The sequence below is a fragment of the Delphinus delphis genome, chromosome 1 (genome assembly GCF_949987515.2).
Source record: "Delphinus delphis chromosome 1, mDelDel1.2, whole genome shotgun sequence".
NCBI lineage: Eukaryota > Metazoa > Chordata > Mammalia > Artiodactyla > Delphinidae > Delphinus > Delphinus delphis.
In genome coordinates, this window is record NC_082683.1 from 179,003,695 (window position 1) to 179,022,893 (window position 19,199).

At 38.2% G+C, this 19,199-nt stretch overlaps 1 protein-coding gene across 2 annotated transcripts in view; it reads right to left on the reverse strand.

Annotated features, from left to right (window-relative positions):
• Positions 1-19,199, reverse strand: part of ZBTB41 (zinc finger and BTB domain containing 41) — a 47,195-nt gene that overhangs the window by 13,939 nt on the left and 14,057 nt on the right. The window contains exons 5-10 of one of the 2 annotated variants that reach the window (XM_059998786.1): positions 11,995-12,205; positions 11,117-11,264; positions 8,894-9,023; positions 5,170-5,265; positions 3,654-3,760; positions 1,882-1,987 (exon numbers count right to left, since the gene is read on the reverse strand). In XM_059998786.1, coding sequence (XP_059854769.1) covers positions 1,882-1,987; positions 3,654-3,760; positions 5,170-5,265; positions 8,894-9,023; positions 11,117-11,264; positions 11,995-12,205 — 798 coding nt within the window. The remainder of the gene's footprint in view (positions 1-1,881; positions 1,988-3,653; positions 3,761-5,169; positions 5,266-8,893; positions 9,024-11,116; positions 11,265-11,994; positions 12,206-19,199) is intronic. The other variant, XM_069540145.1, reaches the window with a different exon arrangement.

Consider the following 19,199-nt stretch of genomic DNA (forward strand, 5'->3'; position numbering starts at 1 on the left):
TTAAGAATTTTGGAAAACTTGCATCTGCCCCTGTGATCTTGACAGCTTCCCAGTTCTCCTTCTGAGAGACTGGAAGCAATGTTAACAAGTGTGATTTGTTGTTCCTGTACTGTGAAATGTGGTAACATTGGGAAAATCTGCATAACTCAGTGAACCCTTATTTTCCAAATGACAAATGCATATTACAGTAGGTTAAAAATCCACTTCAGAGCACAAGATAGACCAATGGACTGAATGGAAGAGTATGAAAGCTTCATGAATCTTGTTTCAGATTCCTCTTTGCAACTACCTTGAAGAAACTACCACTGGTTTAGTTTTGGTGTGGCAGCAAAGGGTAACAACCACAATTTTCTAAGAAGGCTTAATATTCCTCTACTCCTAGTTTTACCAACTATGTATCTGAGTGAGCTAGATTTTCTTCATTTACTTCAAACAAAATAACACATAAGAGCACATGTGACAATCCAACTGTCTTCTATGAAGCCATTAAAGAGACTTACAAAAATGTGAAACAATGCCACTCTTGGGACTTCCCTGGTGGTCCAGCGGGTAAGAGTCCGCACTCCCAATGCAGGGAGCCGGGTTCGATCCCTGCTCAGGGAACAAGATCCGCATGCATGTCGCAACTAAGAAGTCCACATGCCACAACTAAGACTCGGCACGGCCAAAAATAAATAAATATTTTAAAAATGCCACTCTTTAGTATTTGTTTTTGTTCTGTAAAGTAGTTATTTTCCATAAAATGGCTATTCATGTTAGCATGATGGGTATATTATTACTTTAAATGAATTAATAAGTACTTAATTTTTAATCATTTTAATTTCTAATATGATTATATAATTTATTTAGACAATAATGTTATTTTTATATTATATAATTTCTATAAACAAAAGCCCCCGAAGTACTAAATAATTTTTAAGGGTATAAAGGAGTTGAGAAAAACAGTTATAGAATCTGTGGAGCAAGTGAGTTTCCAGTTCTATTTTCCACCCACTCATACGATATGTTGAAGTTTTTATTTTCTACTCCAGACAGCATCATGTATATCTTTATATCCCAACACTTAGCAGCATTCCTTGTATCTAGTGAATACAAGAGTTCAATGACTACAGTGAATACATTGATTCAATGAGTGTATCACTGAACAAAATCAATGAAAGAAACAATAAACCAATACATGAAAATGGAAAAAAGAAATACAAATCAACACTCCTTACTCTTCTTCAAATTGGCCTATCATTTACTACATTTACATATACTATGTGTATTTTGTTGATCATATCATTACACTAAGTTTCTTGACACCCTAGACCAAGTCTATTACTTACCATTTGCTCCAAGTACCTAGTCCAAGAACAGAACTTCTTTGAACATTTTAAACTCAACAACTAATCTCAGTTAAGCCTGGATATCTAAACTGTGCTAAAAAGTTGATGTTCAAAGACAGTACATACCTCCTTCAAATAAAATACCATTTTAAATGTTTAGTGTGAATAAAAAGAGGTTTAAATTCTGACAACAAATATTTTCCAGTAACTGCTGTCACATTAATGACAATATATGTAGGCAGTATGTTTATTTATATTTAGTTCTCCAAGAGCCCCTGAAACCAAACATAAATGAAATCCCCAAAGAAAGCCAAGATTTTATACTAGTCATTCACTTCAATGTCTAGCTCCTCCTAGCCATTGAATCAACCGAAAACAAGTATGAAAAATATGCTACATTCAATTCCTTTAGGTCTGCAGAAAAGCTATAGAAGCTAGAGAAAAATCACTGATTAACCCAACATCAATTACATAAAATGAACTATGAGACAACTTTCCTCCAACCCAGACTTATCAAGGTAATGATGATGAGAAACTCTGCCTTTTCACTTACTTTTGCCACACTTTCTCTCCAAGGTGTACACTTTTGTAATGGACAGTGAGATGATCCCTACGACCAAAGCATTTTCCACATTCTTCACACTGATGAGCCTTCTCACCTTAAAGACCCAAATATTTTCGTTATAAGGTGCATTTCAATTTTTTTTTTATCCCCAGAAACAAATTATCCAACAGTAAGATAACACGGTAGAAAACATATACCAGGAAGGTAAAGCCACCCTTTATCTGGGCTGTTTGCCTTATATTCTTACTCAAATATCTTCCTTCAATGACTCTGTACTTATTTTTATGGGTGTGAAGCCTCCTCCCCACTTGGAGAAGGAATCAGTAGCCTTTTGCCGTACACTTCAAACCCTGACGTTCAGTGTAACAGAGTAAGATAAATGAAAGGACCTCAAAACTCAGGATGTGTTTTAGGAATATGTAAGTCTGGATATCAAACACCTCAAATGAATGTACACTTAAGATGAGGCTGTCTTATGTTTATAAAAAGGACCTGAACATTTTCAGATCTTTGTGCTTTACTTTTAAAAGATTTTTCATCTGTGGGGATTTCTTACATTTGCAATGAGCCAAAATACAAATATAAAGGAAAATTCTAGATGAGTCCAATTTGTCATCTCTATTCTTTTTTTTTTTTTTTTTTTTTTTGCGGTATGCGGGCCTCTCACTGTTGTGGCCTCTCCCACCGCGGAGCACAGGCTCCGGAGGCGCAGGCCCAGCGGCCATGGCTCACCGGCCCAGCCGCTCTGCGGCACGTGGGATCCTCCCGGACCGGGGCACGAACCCGTGTCCCCTGCATCGGCAGGCGGACTCTCAACCACTGCACCACCAGGGAAGCCCCATGTCATCTCTATTCTTATATCCAGTTACAAAGGCTTGGCCTTTAAAAACCAGCCTCAACTTAACACCCGTGTGCAATTAAACCATGTGACCTCTAGGATTAGGAATTTAGAATTCTCCTGAAAATGGAAATGCGCAATTCCAGTGAGAAAGTCATCAGACCTTCAACATCTCTTAAAAGTGGCTATAACAACCGCAACCTGCCTCATTGGGGTCATTTAAGAAAATGTTATATCTGTTGCATACTTTATATTTTAATTATGTTTAAAATAATAATAATAATCACCTGTTCTACTGGGCTCATAGAGATGGCTCTTTCCCATTATTGTGCTCATATAGGTGGCTCTTTTAGCACTTCCTGAACATCAATCTGAGAGGAAAATACGAAATGAATCCCCAGAGTATAAAAATTATAAATACAGAATAAAGATCTGAAATTGATCAGGATTATTAAGGTACTCTTCCAAAGATAGGGCTTCAAAAATTCACTAGTACTCAACTTTAACACCCCAATTATAATAACTCTCTTCAAGCATCCAAGTTTTGCTAACTTCTTTCAAATCCAATCAAAATGAGAACTATTATCTTGGCTTCTTCCTTCAAAGAAGTGCCAATAGTAATTACTGCACATATCTACATAATATGCAAAATGCAAACCTTGAGAATTTGATTAAAACAAATTTCAAAATACGGTTTGTGGTCATAAAGGGTAACCAAATGATTAAAATTACAGTGACCAAAAAACATGTCACAAAATTATGTCTCTTTCAGATGCTTTTTAAAAAAGGTTTTTACAACCAGCGTTACAAAGAGGTGACCAAATATACCAAATCACTTAAATTACAGCCAAAATAAACATGATGTGGTTTTCAGGTGTTTTTGAAAAGGATCTTGGAAACATCATTACAAAACGCGCCTCACCTGAATGTATTTTCTTGTGCTTTGTAAGGTGATCGTGACGGATGAACGTTTTCCCACATTCATCGCACTCATATCTTTTATCGTCGTGATGTACTCGTAAGTGAAGTCTATAAAGAAAAAAAATTGAAGCCCATTGACACTAGTGACACAGAAGGAAAAAAAAAATTGAAGCCCATTGACACTAGTGACACAGAAGGAAAAAACTTGGTTAACTCTAAATAACAAGAGCTGGCTGCTTACTCAACCACGCTCACCCACTATTTGCTCCATTTCTGACTTTCAGGGTCCTTCCCACTTTCACCACCTGACTCCAGGGCTCCCACTCACCAGTTTCAAAGCAGCACTTCAACATCTGCACAGGCTCCCACGACCTCTGGATGATACTCCTTCCTGCCTTTAAGATCCTAAATCTGCTTCTGGGAACCTACCAAATGTCTAGGGGCGTCAGCCGATGTTGCAGAGGGAGCAAAAGGAGGACTGAATCAGATGGAATTAGAATCGGACACAGGGGGTAAGTGCACAAGTGACTTAAACATATGATGATAGCAAATTACTAAGGATTAATCCTATTCTGGACAACTGACACCACTTATACACTGACAGTTGAGAACTTAGCAAATTTAATAAGTAATCAACTTTCTGACAATCACATTTTACTACTTTTCTTCACACTAAACAAATAAAGTGTGGCTCATTTCATAGTCACCCAAAAACAGATTATAAAAGGTTATTATAATAGGTTATTAAAATTCATTTAATTTGAATTACTTTTATCCCCACAATCCTCCAACTATATATCAATACATGCTAGTGAAATGAACAGCCTTCCCATTCAAGTTGTCCAAACAGGTATTGATTCCCCTATGACTAAAACCAGTAAATGGACTGGACTACATCTAAAGGGGAAACATTCTGTTTAAACTTAAAAAGAGGTAAGTAAGAAATGATAGTGTAAAAACTAGATTCTTAAGAATATTAACAAAATTTGAAATTGTATACATATCTCACAGTAAGTAATCTATTATTTATTCATTAAAAAACTTTTCATAAATTGCAAATGTAGTCAGCACTCAGCTATACAAGTATTACGTAAGTTACAACTATTACTCAGAAGACATTCTAAAACTGAGAATCCTGGAGTTTTCAATTTTGTCATATTTTCACATCAAAATATTCTTTGATAATTAGTACTGAAAAAACACACCAACTTTAGAACACCAGAGTTTTCACGAATTTTGATTCAAAGAAAAATAATGAAATATTTAAATGACAATGACTTAGTAAAGCATTCACCAAACTTAGTGATGAGGAAATATTTTAAAATATTTTATACTACAAAATGAATATTAAAAGGTAGGGGCAAAAGTCTACAGTTTTCTGCACAACTTTGCTTATCACAAGCGCTAAAACATGTTTTAATTCATCAAACGACTAACGCAATGATAAGAAAAGAGAGTTAAAGTGGAGATATAATTTTATTGTACCTAATATTGGGGAAAAAAATGGCTTGACCTACCTGTATGAGCTTCCATGACGAAAACTTTGCCCACAAATACTACAAAGATGAGGCTTTTCTCCACTATGGATTCTCAAATGTTCTTTCAAAGTAGTTCTGCATTAAAAAAAAAATATATATATATTTAGCTACGGATTTTTTAATGCCAATGTATGTATTAAACACAGATTTCTAGAAAGCTTACTAGAACAGTGTTCAAGCTAACAGATAACGATGTCAATTATTCCCTTTTTCATACAATATGTTTGCTCTTTATTGGATTAGTAGCACCAGCACAATAAACATGTTTATTATGTCTCTCTCCTTAAAAAAAGCAAATAATTTAACTTTGGACTCCTTTGCCATTGGTTTGCTCTAAGATTTAATATATAGCTTATGTAAACTTCCAAGAAATACAAATGAAAAATGCTCAATTGTCACTACTGATTAGGTAAAACTGACGTTAGTTTTAGTGGACAGTGTTTAATAATATGTAAGAAATCCAGTTTATCAGTACTATTCCTTTCCAATATGTGCTCAAAACTTGTTAGAAGAATGTTTTAAGGCAAAGAAAACTTTACAGGCACTTGTAATTTCCAGATGCCAACGTTATAAAGGGAAACCAAATAAAGGACGCAACTCTTGCTAGTCCTACCGACCCTGGATGGGCCACTGTGTAACCACTGCTGCATTTCCGACAGTTCTAACATTCGGAGATTTCCCTCGTACATACACTGCTGAGTAAGGATGGACAAAGTTATTCTGGGGGGGGAAGAAAGGAAAACACATGGAAAGGTTTTCTTTTTTGGTTTGTTTGCTTTTTGTTTTTATAGGAAGACCTTTAAGGGAAAAAAATTTATAATGTATAAGATAAACTATAATTTACCAATCTGTAAATACAAGTTTTCATATAAATATAGCACATTGATTTTCCTGCCATCATACCCATTTGTTTTCTTTTTAGGAAAGTGGCATTTCTAATCTTTTTAAAATAATGAACTTCTATATACTGAAGAATATAAATATACACATATTGTTTAAAGAATAGTACCAAACGCTGATATGCAGGATAAGACAGAGAACACTCCCATCCCTTACAACTCCCCACATGCTCCTCCCTGGTCCTATCCCCCACCACATCCCTCTCTCAGAAATAACCATTTATGTAAGTATGCCCTTTCTTTGCTTTACTACCTATATAGTACAAATCACTAAACTATGTATCATATGTTTTTGAAAAACTGAGTAGCAAGCACAAACCTAACAATATGGCCACTACTGGATAAAGGGCCCACAAGGTAATAGCAGCAGGGTCTCCATGTCGGCTTGGCTGCTCAGCTTCCCTGAGCATTGGCACCAGCCCTTTCCAGCCTGTCAGCAGTAAAGTCACGACCAAATACTGCAAAGCACAGGGTTCATCCCAACCAGAGCATCTGGCTGGCTGGAGGGGACCTGGTACTGTAATCTGGCAGAGACACGGACAAAGTGAGTAGGCTGCTGTGTATATCTGGCTCCTAGGCGTACCATGACCTACATCTAGTTCTCATGGACAGGTCACAAAAGAACATTTCTGTGAAATGAAATGAGTATCCTCAGTTAAATCAAGCAGCCAGGCAAACAGACAACAGCAGGAGCCTCTTAAGCATACAGGTACTATACAGCCAGCAGAATACAGATGAAAATTTGGGTCAGCGAGGGGGACATGGGGAGTTGCTGTTCATGGGTATGAGGTTTCAGTTACACAAGATGAGTAAGTTCTAGAGACCCAGTGTACAGCATTGTGCCTGTGGTTATCAACACCACATTGTACACCCAAACATGTGCTAAGAGGGTAGATCTCGTGTTAAATGTTCTTAACACAGTAAAACAATAAAGCCTTGGGGTCAGACCTACTCCAGCGTTCTGTCCACTAGTTAACAGAGGAAACATGTCAGCAGGGATCTTAGCACTGACTACCCTCAACATGTCATGGGTCACAGCCACTATGAGTGTGGACTCAGTACCCATCACATAATCACATGTGACATCCTGGGATCTTCATTCACCATCCTGCACATGTGACATCCTGGGATCTTCATTCACCATCCTGCACATGTGACACCCTGGGATCTTCATTCACCATCCTCCCGTGAACTCCCTTTGCCTCTTTACCATATTAAAAGTCCGGTTTCCTGGTCTTCCTCTTCATCAGTTTACTTTCTCATTCTGGTGAAGCACACCTTCTAGGGGCTTCATGAGAAAGATTACAGTGAAAGCTAATTTTTTGACATCATGAAGAGTATCCTTATTATCCTCAGACTTGTTGACAGTTTAAGAACAGAATTCTAGGTTGGAATTTCTTTTTTTTCCAAATTTTGAAGGTACAACTGGACCACCTTACTTCCAGGGCTGCTGCTCAGAGGGAAGTCCGAGTAACTCTCATTCTTAATTCCATGTGTGTGACTTTCTCCCTAGAAAAAACAGAAGCACAGACAGGCTTCTCCTTGTCCCCAGTGTTCTGAAACATCATAGTGCTGCACCTTGGAGTAGGTTTATTTTCACCTAATGTCCTAAGCATTTAATGTGTCATTTCTGTCTGGCAACTCATATCTTTCAGTTCTGGGAAATCATCTTGAACTATTTCAGTGCTGATTTTATTCCCTTCCATCTTCTCTGTTCTTTCCTTCTGGACCTCTTGCCTGGTTTCCAAATGTTCTAATCTTTACTTTTCAGTTCTGTATTTTTTTGCTCTACTTTTTTGGAGATCCCTTAACTTTGTCCTGCAATCCATCTGTTAAGGTCTTTACTTTGTGGATCATGCTTTGAATTTCTGGGAGTTCTGATTTGTCATGTCAGTGACTCATTTGTATAACATCCTGTTCTTGTTTAATGGATTCTATATCTTCAACTGAGGATATTAGTAATTGTTTACTTCTTTTTTTGCAAGTTTTCTTCTTCCTGCATAATGTTTCCTTCAAGTTTTTGTTTCGTTTTCTGTTGGAATAAATCTCCCATGTTAAAGGTTCTCCTTCTGCGTCTTGTAATTCTTCACTGTTTGCTCATGATTAAGTGTGATAGGCTAAACACAAATGGGAGGATCAGGGAGCATGGGTAGGCCTTGATGACTCTGTGTTTCACTGTAGGTGGTCTGGGTGTATTATTTACCAGGGAATATATTTGTCCTTTGGTTGCTCATGTTTTCAGGGAATTGTTTTCTAATCTACTGTCTGAAGGGTAAAATCTAAAAGCCAAGATGTCCAGCAGCAACGGCCTGTGTGGGTGACAGAAGAGAAGCCAATGATCTAACTTAACTTCTAGAGCAGTTCTGACTCTAGTGCTCCTTACTCCGCCTGTCCTTCACCCTAGTTCCAGAGGCATCTGAGACTGCCAGTTCCCATACCTTTCGTGGCTTCTGGGATGTAAGCTAGGTTCTCAATTTCTCCATTGCCACTTTGGGATCTGTCTTCCTCAGATCTGCTAAGTCAGTTACCACTGATACATCTGCTTTCTAGCTTCCAAACCTGTGTTGCTCTTGTCATTTTTCTGTCTCACTGTCTTTGTAGCTTATGTCTTTAAAATAAATAAATGAATGAATAAACAACCTTCTACAACATATTACATAATTTCTTTTATCCTTAAATTTCAAATTAAAGCATAATTCAGGTATCTTGTGTCTTGTGTTACCCTAATCCTTATAAAATACATTCATTAATTATTTCTACATAACAGTACCAGGATGTTTCTGGGTATTTAGATAATTCCTCACCTTTCTCGTACTGATTTCCCACAGATAAAGCAAGTCCATTTTCTCTTTCCACCATGGGTACACTCTATATGGCGTTTCAAATTTCCAGTGTCGTTAAACTGGCGACCGCATATATCACATGGAAAAGGACCTAAAAAGGAAAAAATAGTGTGCATCTAAACTTTAAGAATAGATACTATGTTAAATTTAATACGTATGTTATAAATTCATGCCTACCACTACTAACGTATATATCATAACACAATCTATTATTATTTTTTACACAATTATTATTATTTTACACAATCAATTATTTATTTATAGTTTTCTCTTCCCTTCTAGAGTGTTTATTTTATTCCCAGCAGACAGGATACAATCATCTCTATATTCCCAAAGCTGAGTATGGCACCAGGCATCTAATATAACAAAAGCTGAATAAACTAATGAGTTTATTATAAACTGAAACAGCCAGTTCCTAGTTTGAAATCAGACCGGGTCAAACTAAAAAATGTTACATACCAAATTTCTGGGGAAAGGAGGTAATGAGAAGCCTTAAAGAACCAACAGAACACTAAGAGAGCTCATGGTTTGGAAAGGCACTGCTGCTCCTTAGAGCCAAAAGATCTTAGTGACACTGCCTCTACCGAAAAGACTGTGGCACATTTCTGTTTAGTCGTACAAAATTAAATACACATTTCTTACAGTAATATTGACCTTAGCTGGATTCAAAATTTCACCATGATTTTACCAAATCACTGGAGAGAAGACAGAGTTCTACCGAAGGGCAAACTGAAAAGATGACAAAGGATGTGTGAAAAAGAAGTATAACTCAGCTTGCTTCACCCTCCCCACCCCGATATCTGTGGATTCAACCAACTCCAGATAGAAAATATTTGAAAAAAATTCCAGAAAGTTCCAAAAAGCAAAACTTGAATTTGCCAGGCACTGGCAACCATTTACATAGCATTTATATTGTATTTACAACTATTGAAATAGTATTTACATTGTATTAGGTATTATAAGTAATCTAAAGATGATTTAAAGTATACAGGAGGATGTGCACAGGTCATATGCAAATGCTACACCATTTTATACAAGGGACTGGGGCATCCTTGGATTTGGGTATCTGGAGAGGTCCTGGAACCAACCTCCATGGATACTGAGGGGCAACTGTATTCCTCATTGTGCAATACAGCCTTGAAAATATCTGAAGATGGCTGTCCTGTCTCCCTTTCCCAAACAAAATATTTCAAGGTCCTTCAAAAGTTTTTCAGATGACATGATTTTAAAGCCCTATGTTGCCATAATTACCCACCTCTAGAATATATGTCAGTATCCATTTTGAATGTGTTATCCATAAATGAATGCAATATTCCAGATCAATTTAAAATCAGCCAGATGATTACCTTCCTAATTCTGAACATTTTTATTAATGTAGTTTAAAACTACAGTTGTTTTTGTCAGTCATATGACGTTACTGGTTCAGACTGTGCCTCTGCTATTAATAAGCCCATCTGAAAAGTGAGGCATTTGGATTCTGTACTATTTTAAAGCTCTGCAACTCCTAATGATTAAAAAAAGTCAGATCATTCCCATGTGTACAACTTTGTATTTATTCTTAATTAATTTTAACTTTTTTTTTAAAGCAGAGAGTTTTTTTTTTTTACTTCTTTATTTTCTGCTGTATCAACTACCCCTGCCAGCTTTATGTCATGTAGCATATGGATAAATCATGAAATATATTATTTTTATCCAAGTTGTCAATAAAAACATTGAATAGGATAGGGAAAAGGCTACTTGAAAGATAATAATTCATTATTGGGAGTAACTGTCATAAATGTACCTAACTGTACTACCATCTGGAACACAAGTCTCCACCTTGGCCATAAGCATGAGGGAGAGAATTCATCAAATACAATATTGAATTTCAAATATACTAAGTTTACTACACTCTCTGAAAAATGAGTTTTTTCCAAGACAAAAATGCCTACCCCCAGGCACTCACAAACCTATCCAACAATCAACAATAAATAAATGCAGTTATGACCATGAACACATCTGCCACCAGAAAACAAAACAAAACAAACCCCATATTTACTCATCTCCAAGAACAGCAGCAAATCCAGTACCCCTCCCCACATACATGACCTCCTTCTCCTAGTGATTCAACAGCAGCGGCCTCCTCCAGCACGACGTGACCACCAACAGTTGCTATGCTGCTCCTAGGAAAATTAATCTACTTACCCAGATGGAACTTCTCTTGATGCTTTAACCGTGCAAATCGTGATTTAAAATGTTCTTCACAATAGGTACACTTAAAAGGTTTATCTTGAGAATGGAGAATCATATGTTCCTCCAAGTGTGGTCTTCGAGTAAAAGATTTCTTACAAATCTAAAAGAAAATGCACATAAAATGTAAGGGAACCTGAATTTAAAATAAAAATACAAAGCTCATGATGAGAAATAAACACATATATTCAGGTAGCTAAAGAGAAATTTCTCCTAAAAGAAAAAACTTACCAGAAGTATAATCAACTATTGTGCAGAAAAAATACCTTGGAGGAATTACAGTAAGAATTTATTTTAAATTAGTACTAAAGTTAGCTAAATTTCAACACCTTACATTTCTAATAGGCTAATTCCTAAGATCATACAGTAATCACACTATCTTAATCCTGGTCAACATTTCTAAATACATTAAATTTATATTTTAAATCGAGGGCTTCCGGGAAGATGGCGGAGGAGTACGATGCGGAGATTGCCTTCCTCCCCATAGATACACCAGAAATACATCTACACGTGGAGCAACTCCGGCAGAGCACCTACTGAACGCTGGCAGAACACCTCAGACCTCTCTAAAGGCAAGAAACCCCTCACGTACCTGGGTAGTGCAAAAGAAAAAAGAATAAACAGAGACAAAAGGATAGAGACAGGACCTGCACCAGTGGGAGGGAGCTGTGAAGGAGGAAAGGTTTCCACACACTAGAAGCCCCATCGCGGGCGGAGACTGCAGGTGGCGGAGGGTGCAGCTTCGAAGCCGCGGAGGAGAGCACAGCAACAGGGGTGCGGGGGGCAAAGCGGGGAGATTCCCGCACAGTGGATCAGGGCCGACTGGCACTCACCAGCCCTAGAGGCTTGTCTGCTCGCCCGCTGGGGCGGGCGGGGCTGCAAGCTGAGGCTCGGGCTTTGGTCGGAGCGCCGGGAGAGGACTGGGGTTGGCGGTATGAGCACAGTCTGCAGGGGGTTGGTGCACCACGGCTGGCCGGGAGGGAGTCCGGGGAAGAGTCTGGACCTGCCGAAGAGGCAAGAGACTTCTTCTTGCCTCTTTGTTTCCTGGTGTGCGAGGAGAGGGGATTAAGAACGCTGATTAAATGAGCTCCAGAGACGGGCGCGAGCCGCGGCTGACAGCGCGGACCCCAGAGACGGGCATGAGACGCTAAGGCTGCTGCTGCCGCCACCAAGAAGCCTGTGTGCGAGCACAGGTCACTCTCCACACCCCCCTTCCAGGGAGTCTGTGCAGCCCACCACTGCCAGGGTCCCGTGATCCAGGGACAACTTCCCCGGGAAAACGCACGGAGCGCCTCAGGCTGGTGCATCGTCATGCCGGCCTCTGCCGCCACAGGCCCGCCCCGCACTCCGTACCTCTCCCTCCCCCCTGCCTGAGTGAGCCAAAGCCCCCGAATCAGCGGCTCCTTTAAGCCCGTCCTGTCTGAGCGGAAAAACAGACGCCCTCCAGCGACCTACACGCAGAGGCGGGGCCAAATCCAAAGGTGAGCCCCGGGAGCTGTGCGAACAAAGAAGAGAAAGGGAAATCTCTCCCAGCAGCCTCAGAAGCAGCGGATTAAAGCTCCACAATCAACTTGATGTACCCTGCATGTGTGGAATACATGAATAGACAGCAAATCATCCCAAATTGAGGAGATGGACTTTGAGAGCAAGATTTATGGTTTTTTCTCCTCTTCCTCTTTTTGTGTGTATGTATATGCTTCTGTGTGCGATTTTGTCTGTATAGCTTTGCTTCCACCATTTGTCCGAGGGTTCTATCCGTCCGTTTTTTTAAAAAATTGTTTTCTTAATAATTACTTTTCATTTTAATAACTTTATTTAATTTTACTTTATCTTCGTTCTTTCCTTCCTTCCTTCCCTCCTTTAGACAATGAATCATCCCAAATTGAGGAGGTGGACTTTGAGAGCAAGATTTATGATTTTTTTCCCCTTTTCCTCTTTTTGTGAGTGTGTATGTGTATGCTTCTGTGTGAGATTTTGTCTGTGTAGCTTTGCTTCCACCATTTGTCCGAGGGTTCTATCCGTCCATTTTTTTTTCTTTTTTTCCTTAATACTTTTCATTTTAATAACTTTATTTTATTTTACTTTATCTTCGTTCTTTGCTTTGCTTCCACCATTTGTCTGAGGGTTCTATCCATCCGTTTGTTTCTCTTAATAATTATTTTTTTATTTTAATAACTTTATTATATTTTATCTTATTTTATTTTACTTTATCTTCTTTCTTTTTTCCTTCCTTCCTTCCTCTCTCCCTCCCTCCCTCCCTTCTTTCTTTCTTTCTACTTCTACTAATTCTTTCTTTCTACTTTTTCTCCCTTTTATTCTGAGCCGTGTGGATGAAAGGCTCTTGGTGCTGCAGCCAGGAGTCAGTGCTGTGCCTCTGAGATGGGAGAGCCAACTTCAGGACACTGGTCCACTAGAGACCTCCCAGCTCCACATGATATCAAATGGTGAAAATCTCCAAGAGATCTCCATCTCAACACCAGTACCCAGCTTCACTCAACGACCAGAAAGCTACAGTGCTGGACACCCTATGCCAAACAACTAGCAAGACAGGAACACAACCCCACCCAGGAGCAGACAGGCTGCCTAAAATCATAATAAGTCCACAGACACCCCAAAACACACCACCATATGTGGACCTGCCCACCAGAAAGACAAGATCGAGCCTCATCCACCTGAACACAGGCACTAGTCCCCTGCACCAGGAAGCCTACAGAACCCACTGAACCAATCTTAGCCACTGGGGACAGATAGCAAAAACAACGGGAACTACGAACCTGCGGCCTGCAAAAAGGAGACCCCAAACACAGTAAGATAAGCAAAATGAGAAGATAGAAACACAGCAGATGAAGGAGCAAGATAAAAACCCACCAGACCTAATGAATGAAGAGGAAATAGGCAGTCTACCTGAAATAGAATCCAGAATAATGATAGTAAAGATGATCCAAAATCTTGGAAATAGAGTAGACAAAATGCAAGAAACATTTAACAAAGACCTAGAAGAACTAAAGATGAAAGAAACAATGATTATCAACACAATAAATAAAATGAAAAATACTCTAGATGGGGTCAATAGCAGAGGTAGAGGAACGGATAAGTGACCTGGAAGATAAAACAGTGGAAATAACTACTGCAGAGCAGAATAAAGAAAAAAGAATCAAAAGAACTGAGGACAGTCTCAGAGACCTCTGGGACAACATTAAACGCACCAACATTCGAATTGTAGGGATCCCAGAAGATGAAGAGAAAAAGAAAGGGACTGAGAAAATATTTGAAGAGATTATAGTTGAAAACTTCCCTAATATGGGAAAGGAAATAGTCAAGTTCAGGAAGCACAGAGAGTCCCATACAGGATAAATCCAAGGTGAAATACGCCAAGACACATATTAGTCAAACTGTCAAAAATTAAATACAAGAAAACATATTAAAAGCAGCAAGGGAAAAACAACAAATAACACAGAAGGGAATCCCCATAAGGTTAACAGCTGATCTTTCAGCAGAAACTCTGCAAGCCAGAAGGGACTGGCAGGACATATTTAAAGTGATGAATGAGAAAAACCTGCAACCAAGATTACTCTACCCAGCAAGGATCTCATTCAGATTTGACGGAGAAATTAAAACCTTCACAGACAAGCAAAAGCTGAGAGAGTTCAACACCACCAAACCAGCTCTAAAACAACTGCTAAAGGAACTTCTCTAGGCAAGAAAGACAAGAGAAGGAAAAGACCTACAATAACGAACCAAAACAATTAAGAAAATGGGAATAGGAACATACATATCGATAATTACCTTAAATGTAAATGGACTAAATGCTCCCACCAAAAGACACAGATTGGCTGAATGGATACAAAAACAAGACCCATGTATTTGCTGTCTACAAGAGACCCACTTCAGACCTAGAGACACATACAGACTGAAAGTAAGGGGATAGAAAAAGATATTTCATGCAAATGGAAACCAAAAGAAAGCTGAAGTAGCAATTCTCATATCAGACAAAATAGACTTTAAAATAAAGACTATTAGAAGAGACAAAGAAGGACACTACATAATGACCAAGGGGTTGATCCAAGAAGAAGATATAACAATTGTAAATATTTATGCACCCAACATAGAAGCACCTCAATACATAAGGCAAATACTAAGAGCCATAAAAGGGGAAATCGACAGTAACATATTAATAGTAGGGGACTTTAAAACCCCACTTTCACCAATGGACAGATCATCCAAAATGAAAATAAATAAGGAAACACAAGCTTTAAATGATACATTAAACAAGATGGACTTAATTGATATTTATAGGACATTCCATCCAAAAACAACAGAATACACATTTTTCTCAAGTGCTCATGGAACATTCTCCAGGATAGATCACATCTTGGGTCACAAATCAAGCCTTGGTAAATTTAAGAATATTGAAATTGTACCAAGTATCTTTTCCGACCACAACGCTATGGGACTAGATATCAATTACAGGAAAAGATCTGTAAAAAATACAAACACACAGAGGCTAAACAATACACTACTTAATAACGAAGTGATCACTGAAGAAATCAAAGAGGAAATAAAAAAATACCTAGAAACAGATGACAATGGAGACACAACGACCCAAAATCTATGGGATGCAGCAAAAGCAGTTCTATGACGGAAGTTTATAGCAATACAATCCTACCTTAAGAAACAGTAAACATCTCGAATAAACAACCTAACCTTGCACCTAAAGCAATTAGAGAAAGAAGAACAAAAAAAACCCAAAGTTAGCAGAAGGAAAGAAATCATAAAGATCAGATCAGAAGTAAATGAAAAAGAAATGAAGGAAACGATAGCAAAGATCAATAAAACTAAAAGCTGGTTCTTTGAGAAGATAAACAAAATTGATAAACCATTAGCCAGACTCATCAAGAAAAAAAGGGAGAAGAGTCAAATCAATAGAATTAGAAATGAAAAAGGAGAAGTAACAACTGATACTGCAGAAATGCAAGAGATCATGAGAGATTACTACAAGCAACTCTATGTGAATAAAATGGACAACCTGGAAGAAATGGACAAATTCTTAGAAATGCACAACCTGCCAAGACTGAATCAGGAAGAAATAGAAAATATGAACAGATCAATCACAAGCACTGAAATTGAAACTGTGATTAAAAATCTTCCAACAAACAAAAGCCCAGGACCAGATGGCTTCACAGGCGAATTCTGTCAAACATTTAGAGAAGAGCTAACACCTATCCTTCTCAAACTCTTCCAAAATATAGTAGAGGGAGGAACACTCCAAAACTCATTCTACGAGGCCACCATCACCCTGATACCAAAACCAGACAAGGATGTCACAAAGAAAGAAAACTACAGGCCAATATCACTGATGAACATAGATGCAAAAATCCTCAACAAAATACTAGCAAACAGAATCCAACAGCACATTAAAAGAATCATACACCATGATTAAGTGGGGTTTATTCCAGGAATGCAAGGATCCTTCAATATATGCAAATCAATCAACATGATACACCATATTAACAAATTGAAGGAGAAAAACCATATGGTCATCTCAATAGATGCAGAGAAAGCTTTCGACAAAATTCAACACCCATTTATGATAAAAACCCTGCAGAAAGTAGGCACAGAGGGAACTTTCCTCAACATAATAAAGGCCATATATGACAAACTCACAGCCAACATTGTCCTCAATGGTGAAAAACTGAAACCATTTCCACTAAGATCAGGAACAAGACAAGGTTGCCCTCTCACCACTCTTATTCAACATAGTTTTGGAAATTTTAGCCACAGCAATCAGAGAAGAAAAGGAAATAAAAGGAATCCAAATCAGAAAAGAAGAAGTAAAGCTGTCACTGTTTGCAGATGACATGATAGTATACATAGAGAATCAAAAAGATGCTACCAGAAAACTACTAGAGCTAATCAATGAATTGGTAAAGTAGCAGGATAAAAAATTAATGCACAGAAATCTCTGACATTCCTATACACTAATGATGAAAAAATCTGAAAGTGAAATCAAGAAAACACTCCCGTTTACCACTGCAACAAAAAGAATGAAATATCTAGGAATAAACCTACCTAAGGAGACAAAAGACCTATATGCAAAAAATTATAAGACACTGATGAAAGAAATTAAAGATGATAAAAATAGATGGGGAGACATACCATGTTCTTGGATTGAAAGAATCAACATTGTCAAAATGACTCTACTACCCAAAGCAATCTACAGATTCAATGCAATCCCTATCAAACTACCACTGGTATTTTTCACAGAATTAGAACAAAAAATTTCCCAATTTGTATGGAAACACAAAAGACCCTGAATAGCCAAAGCAATCTTGAGAACGAAAAATGGAGCTGGAGGAATCAGGCTTCCTGACTTCAGACTATACTACAAAGCTACAATAATCAAGACAGTATGGTACTGGCACAAAAACAGAAAGATAGATCAATGGAACAGGATAGAAAGCCCGGAGATAAACTCACGCACATATGGTCACCTTATCTTTGATAAAGGAGGCAGGAATGTACAGTGGAGAAAGGACAGCCTCTTCAATAAGTGGTGCTGGGAAAACTGGGCAGGTACATGTAAAAGTATGAGATTAGATCACTCCCTAACACCATACACAAAAATAAACTCAAAATGGATTAAAGACCTAAACTCAAAATGGATTAAAGTAAGGCCAGAAACTATCAAACTCTTAGAGGAAAACATAGGCAGGACACTCTATGACATAAATCACAGCAAGATCCTTTTTGACCCACCTCCTAGAGAAATGGAAATAAAAACAAAAATAAACAAATGGGACCTAATGAAACTGCAAAGCTTTTGCACAGCAAAGGAGACCATAAAGAAGACAAAAAGACAACCCTCAGAATGGGAGAAAATATTTGCAAATGAAGCAACTGACAAAGGATTAATCTCCAAAATTTACAAGCAGCTCATGCAGCTTAATAACAAAAAAAACAAACAACCCAATCCAGAAGTGGGCAGAAGACCTAAATAGACATTTCTCCAAAGAAGATATACAGACTGCCAACAAACACATGAAAGAATGCTCAACATCACTAAGAATTAGAGAAATGCAAATCAAAACTACAATGAGATATCATCTCACACCAGTCAGAATGGCCATCATCAAGAAATCCAGAAACAATAAATGCTGGAGAGGGTGTGGAAAAAAGGGAACCCTCTTGCACTGTTGGTGGGAATGTAAACTGATACAGCCACTGTGGAGAACAGTATGGAGGTTCCTTAAAAAACTACACATAGAACTACTATATGACCCAGCAATCCCACTACTGGGCATATACCCTGAGAAAACCATAATTCAAAAAGTGTCATGTACCAAAATGTTCATTGCAGCTCTATTTACAACAGCCCGGAGATGGAAACAACCTAAGTGTCCATCATTGGATGAATGGATAAAGAAGATGTGGCGCATATATACAATGGACTATTACTCAGCCATAAAAAGAAACGAAATTGAGCTATTTGTAATGAGGTGGATAGACCTAGAGTCTGTCATACAGAGTGAAGTAAGTCAGAAAGAGAGAGACAAATACCGTATGCTAACACATATGTATGGAATTTAAGAAAAAAAAACTGTCATGAAGAACCTAGGGGTAAGACAGGAATAAAGACTGTGTCCTACTAGACCTACTAGAGAATGGACTTCAGGATATGGGGAGGGGGAAGGGTAAGGTGTGACAAAGTGAGAGAGTGGCATGGACATATATACACTACCAAACGTAAGGTAGATAGCTAGTGGGAAGCAGCCGCATAGCACAGGGAGATCAGCTCGGTGCTTTGTGGCCGCCTGGAGGGGTGGGAGGGAGGGAGACACAAGAGGGAAGAGATATGGGAACATATGTATATGTATAACTGATTCACTTTGTTATAAAGCAGAAACTAACACACCATTGTAAAGCAATTATACTCCAATAAAGATGTTAAAAAAATTTATATTTTAAATCAATGATATGAATAAAGGTTTTATCATGCTTGCCATATATTTGATTAGGAATAGGAGTAAGAAACTTCAGA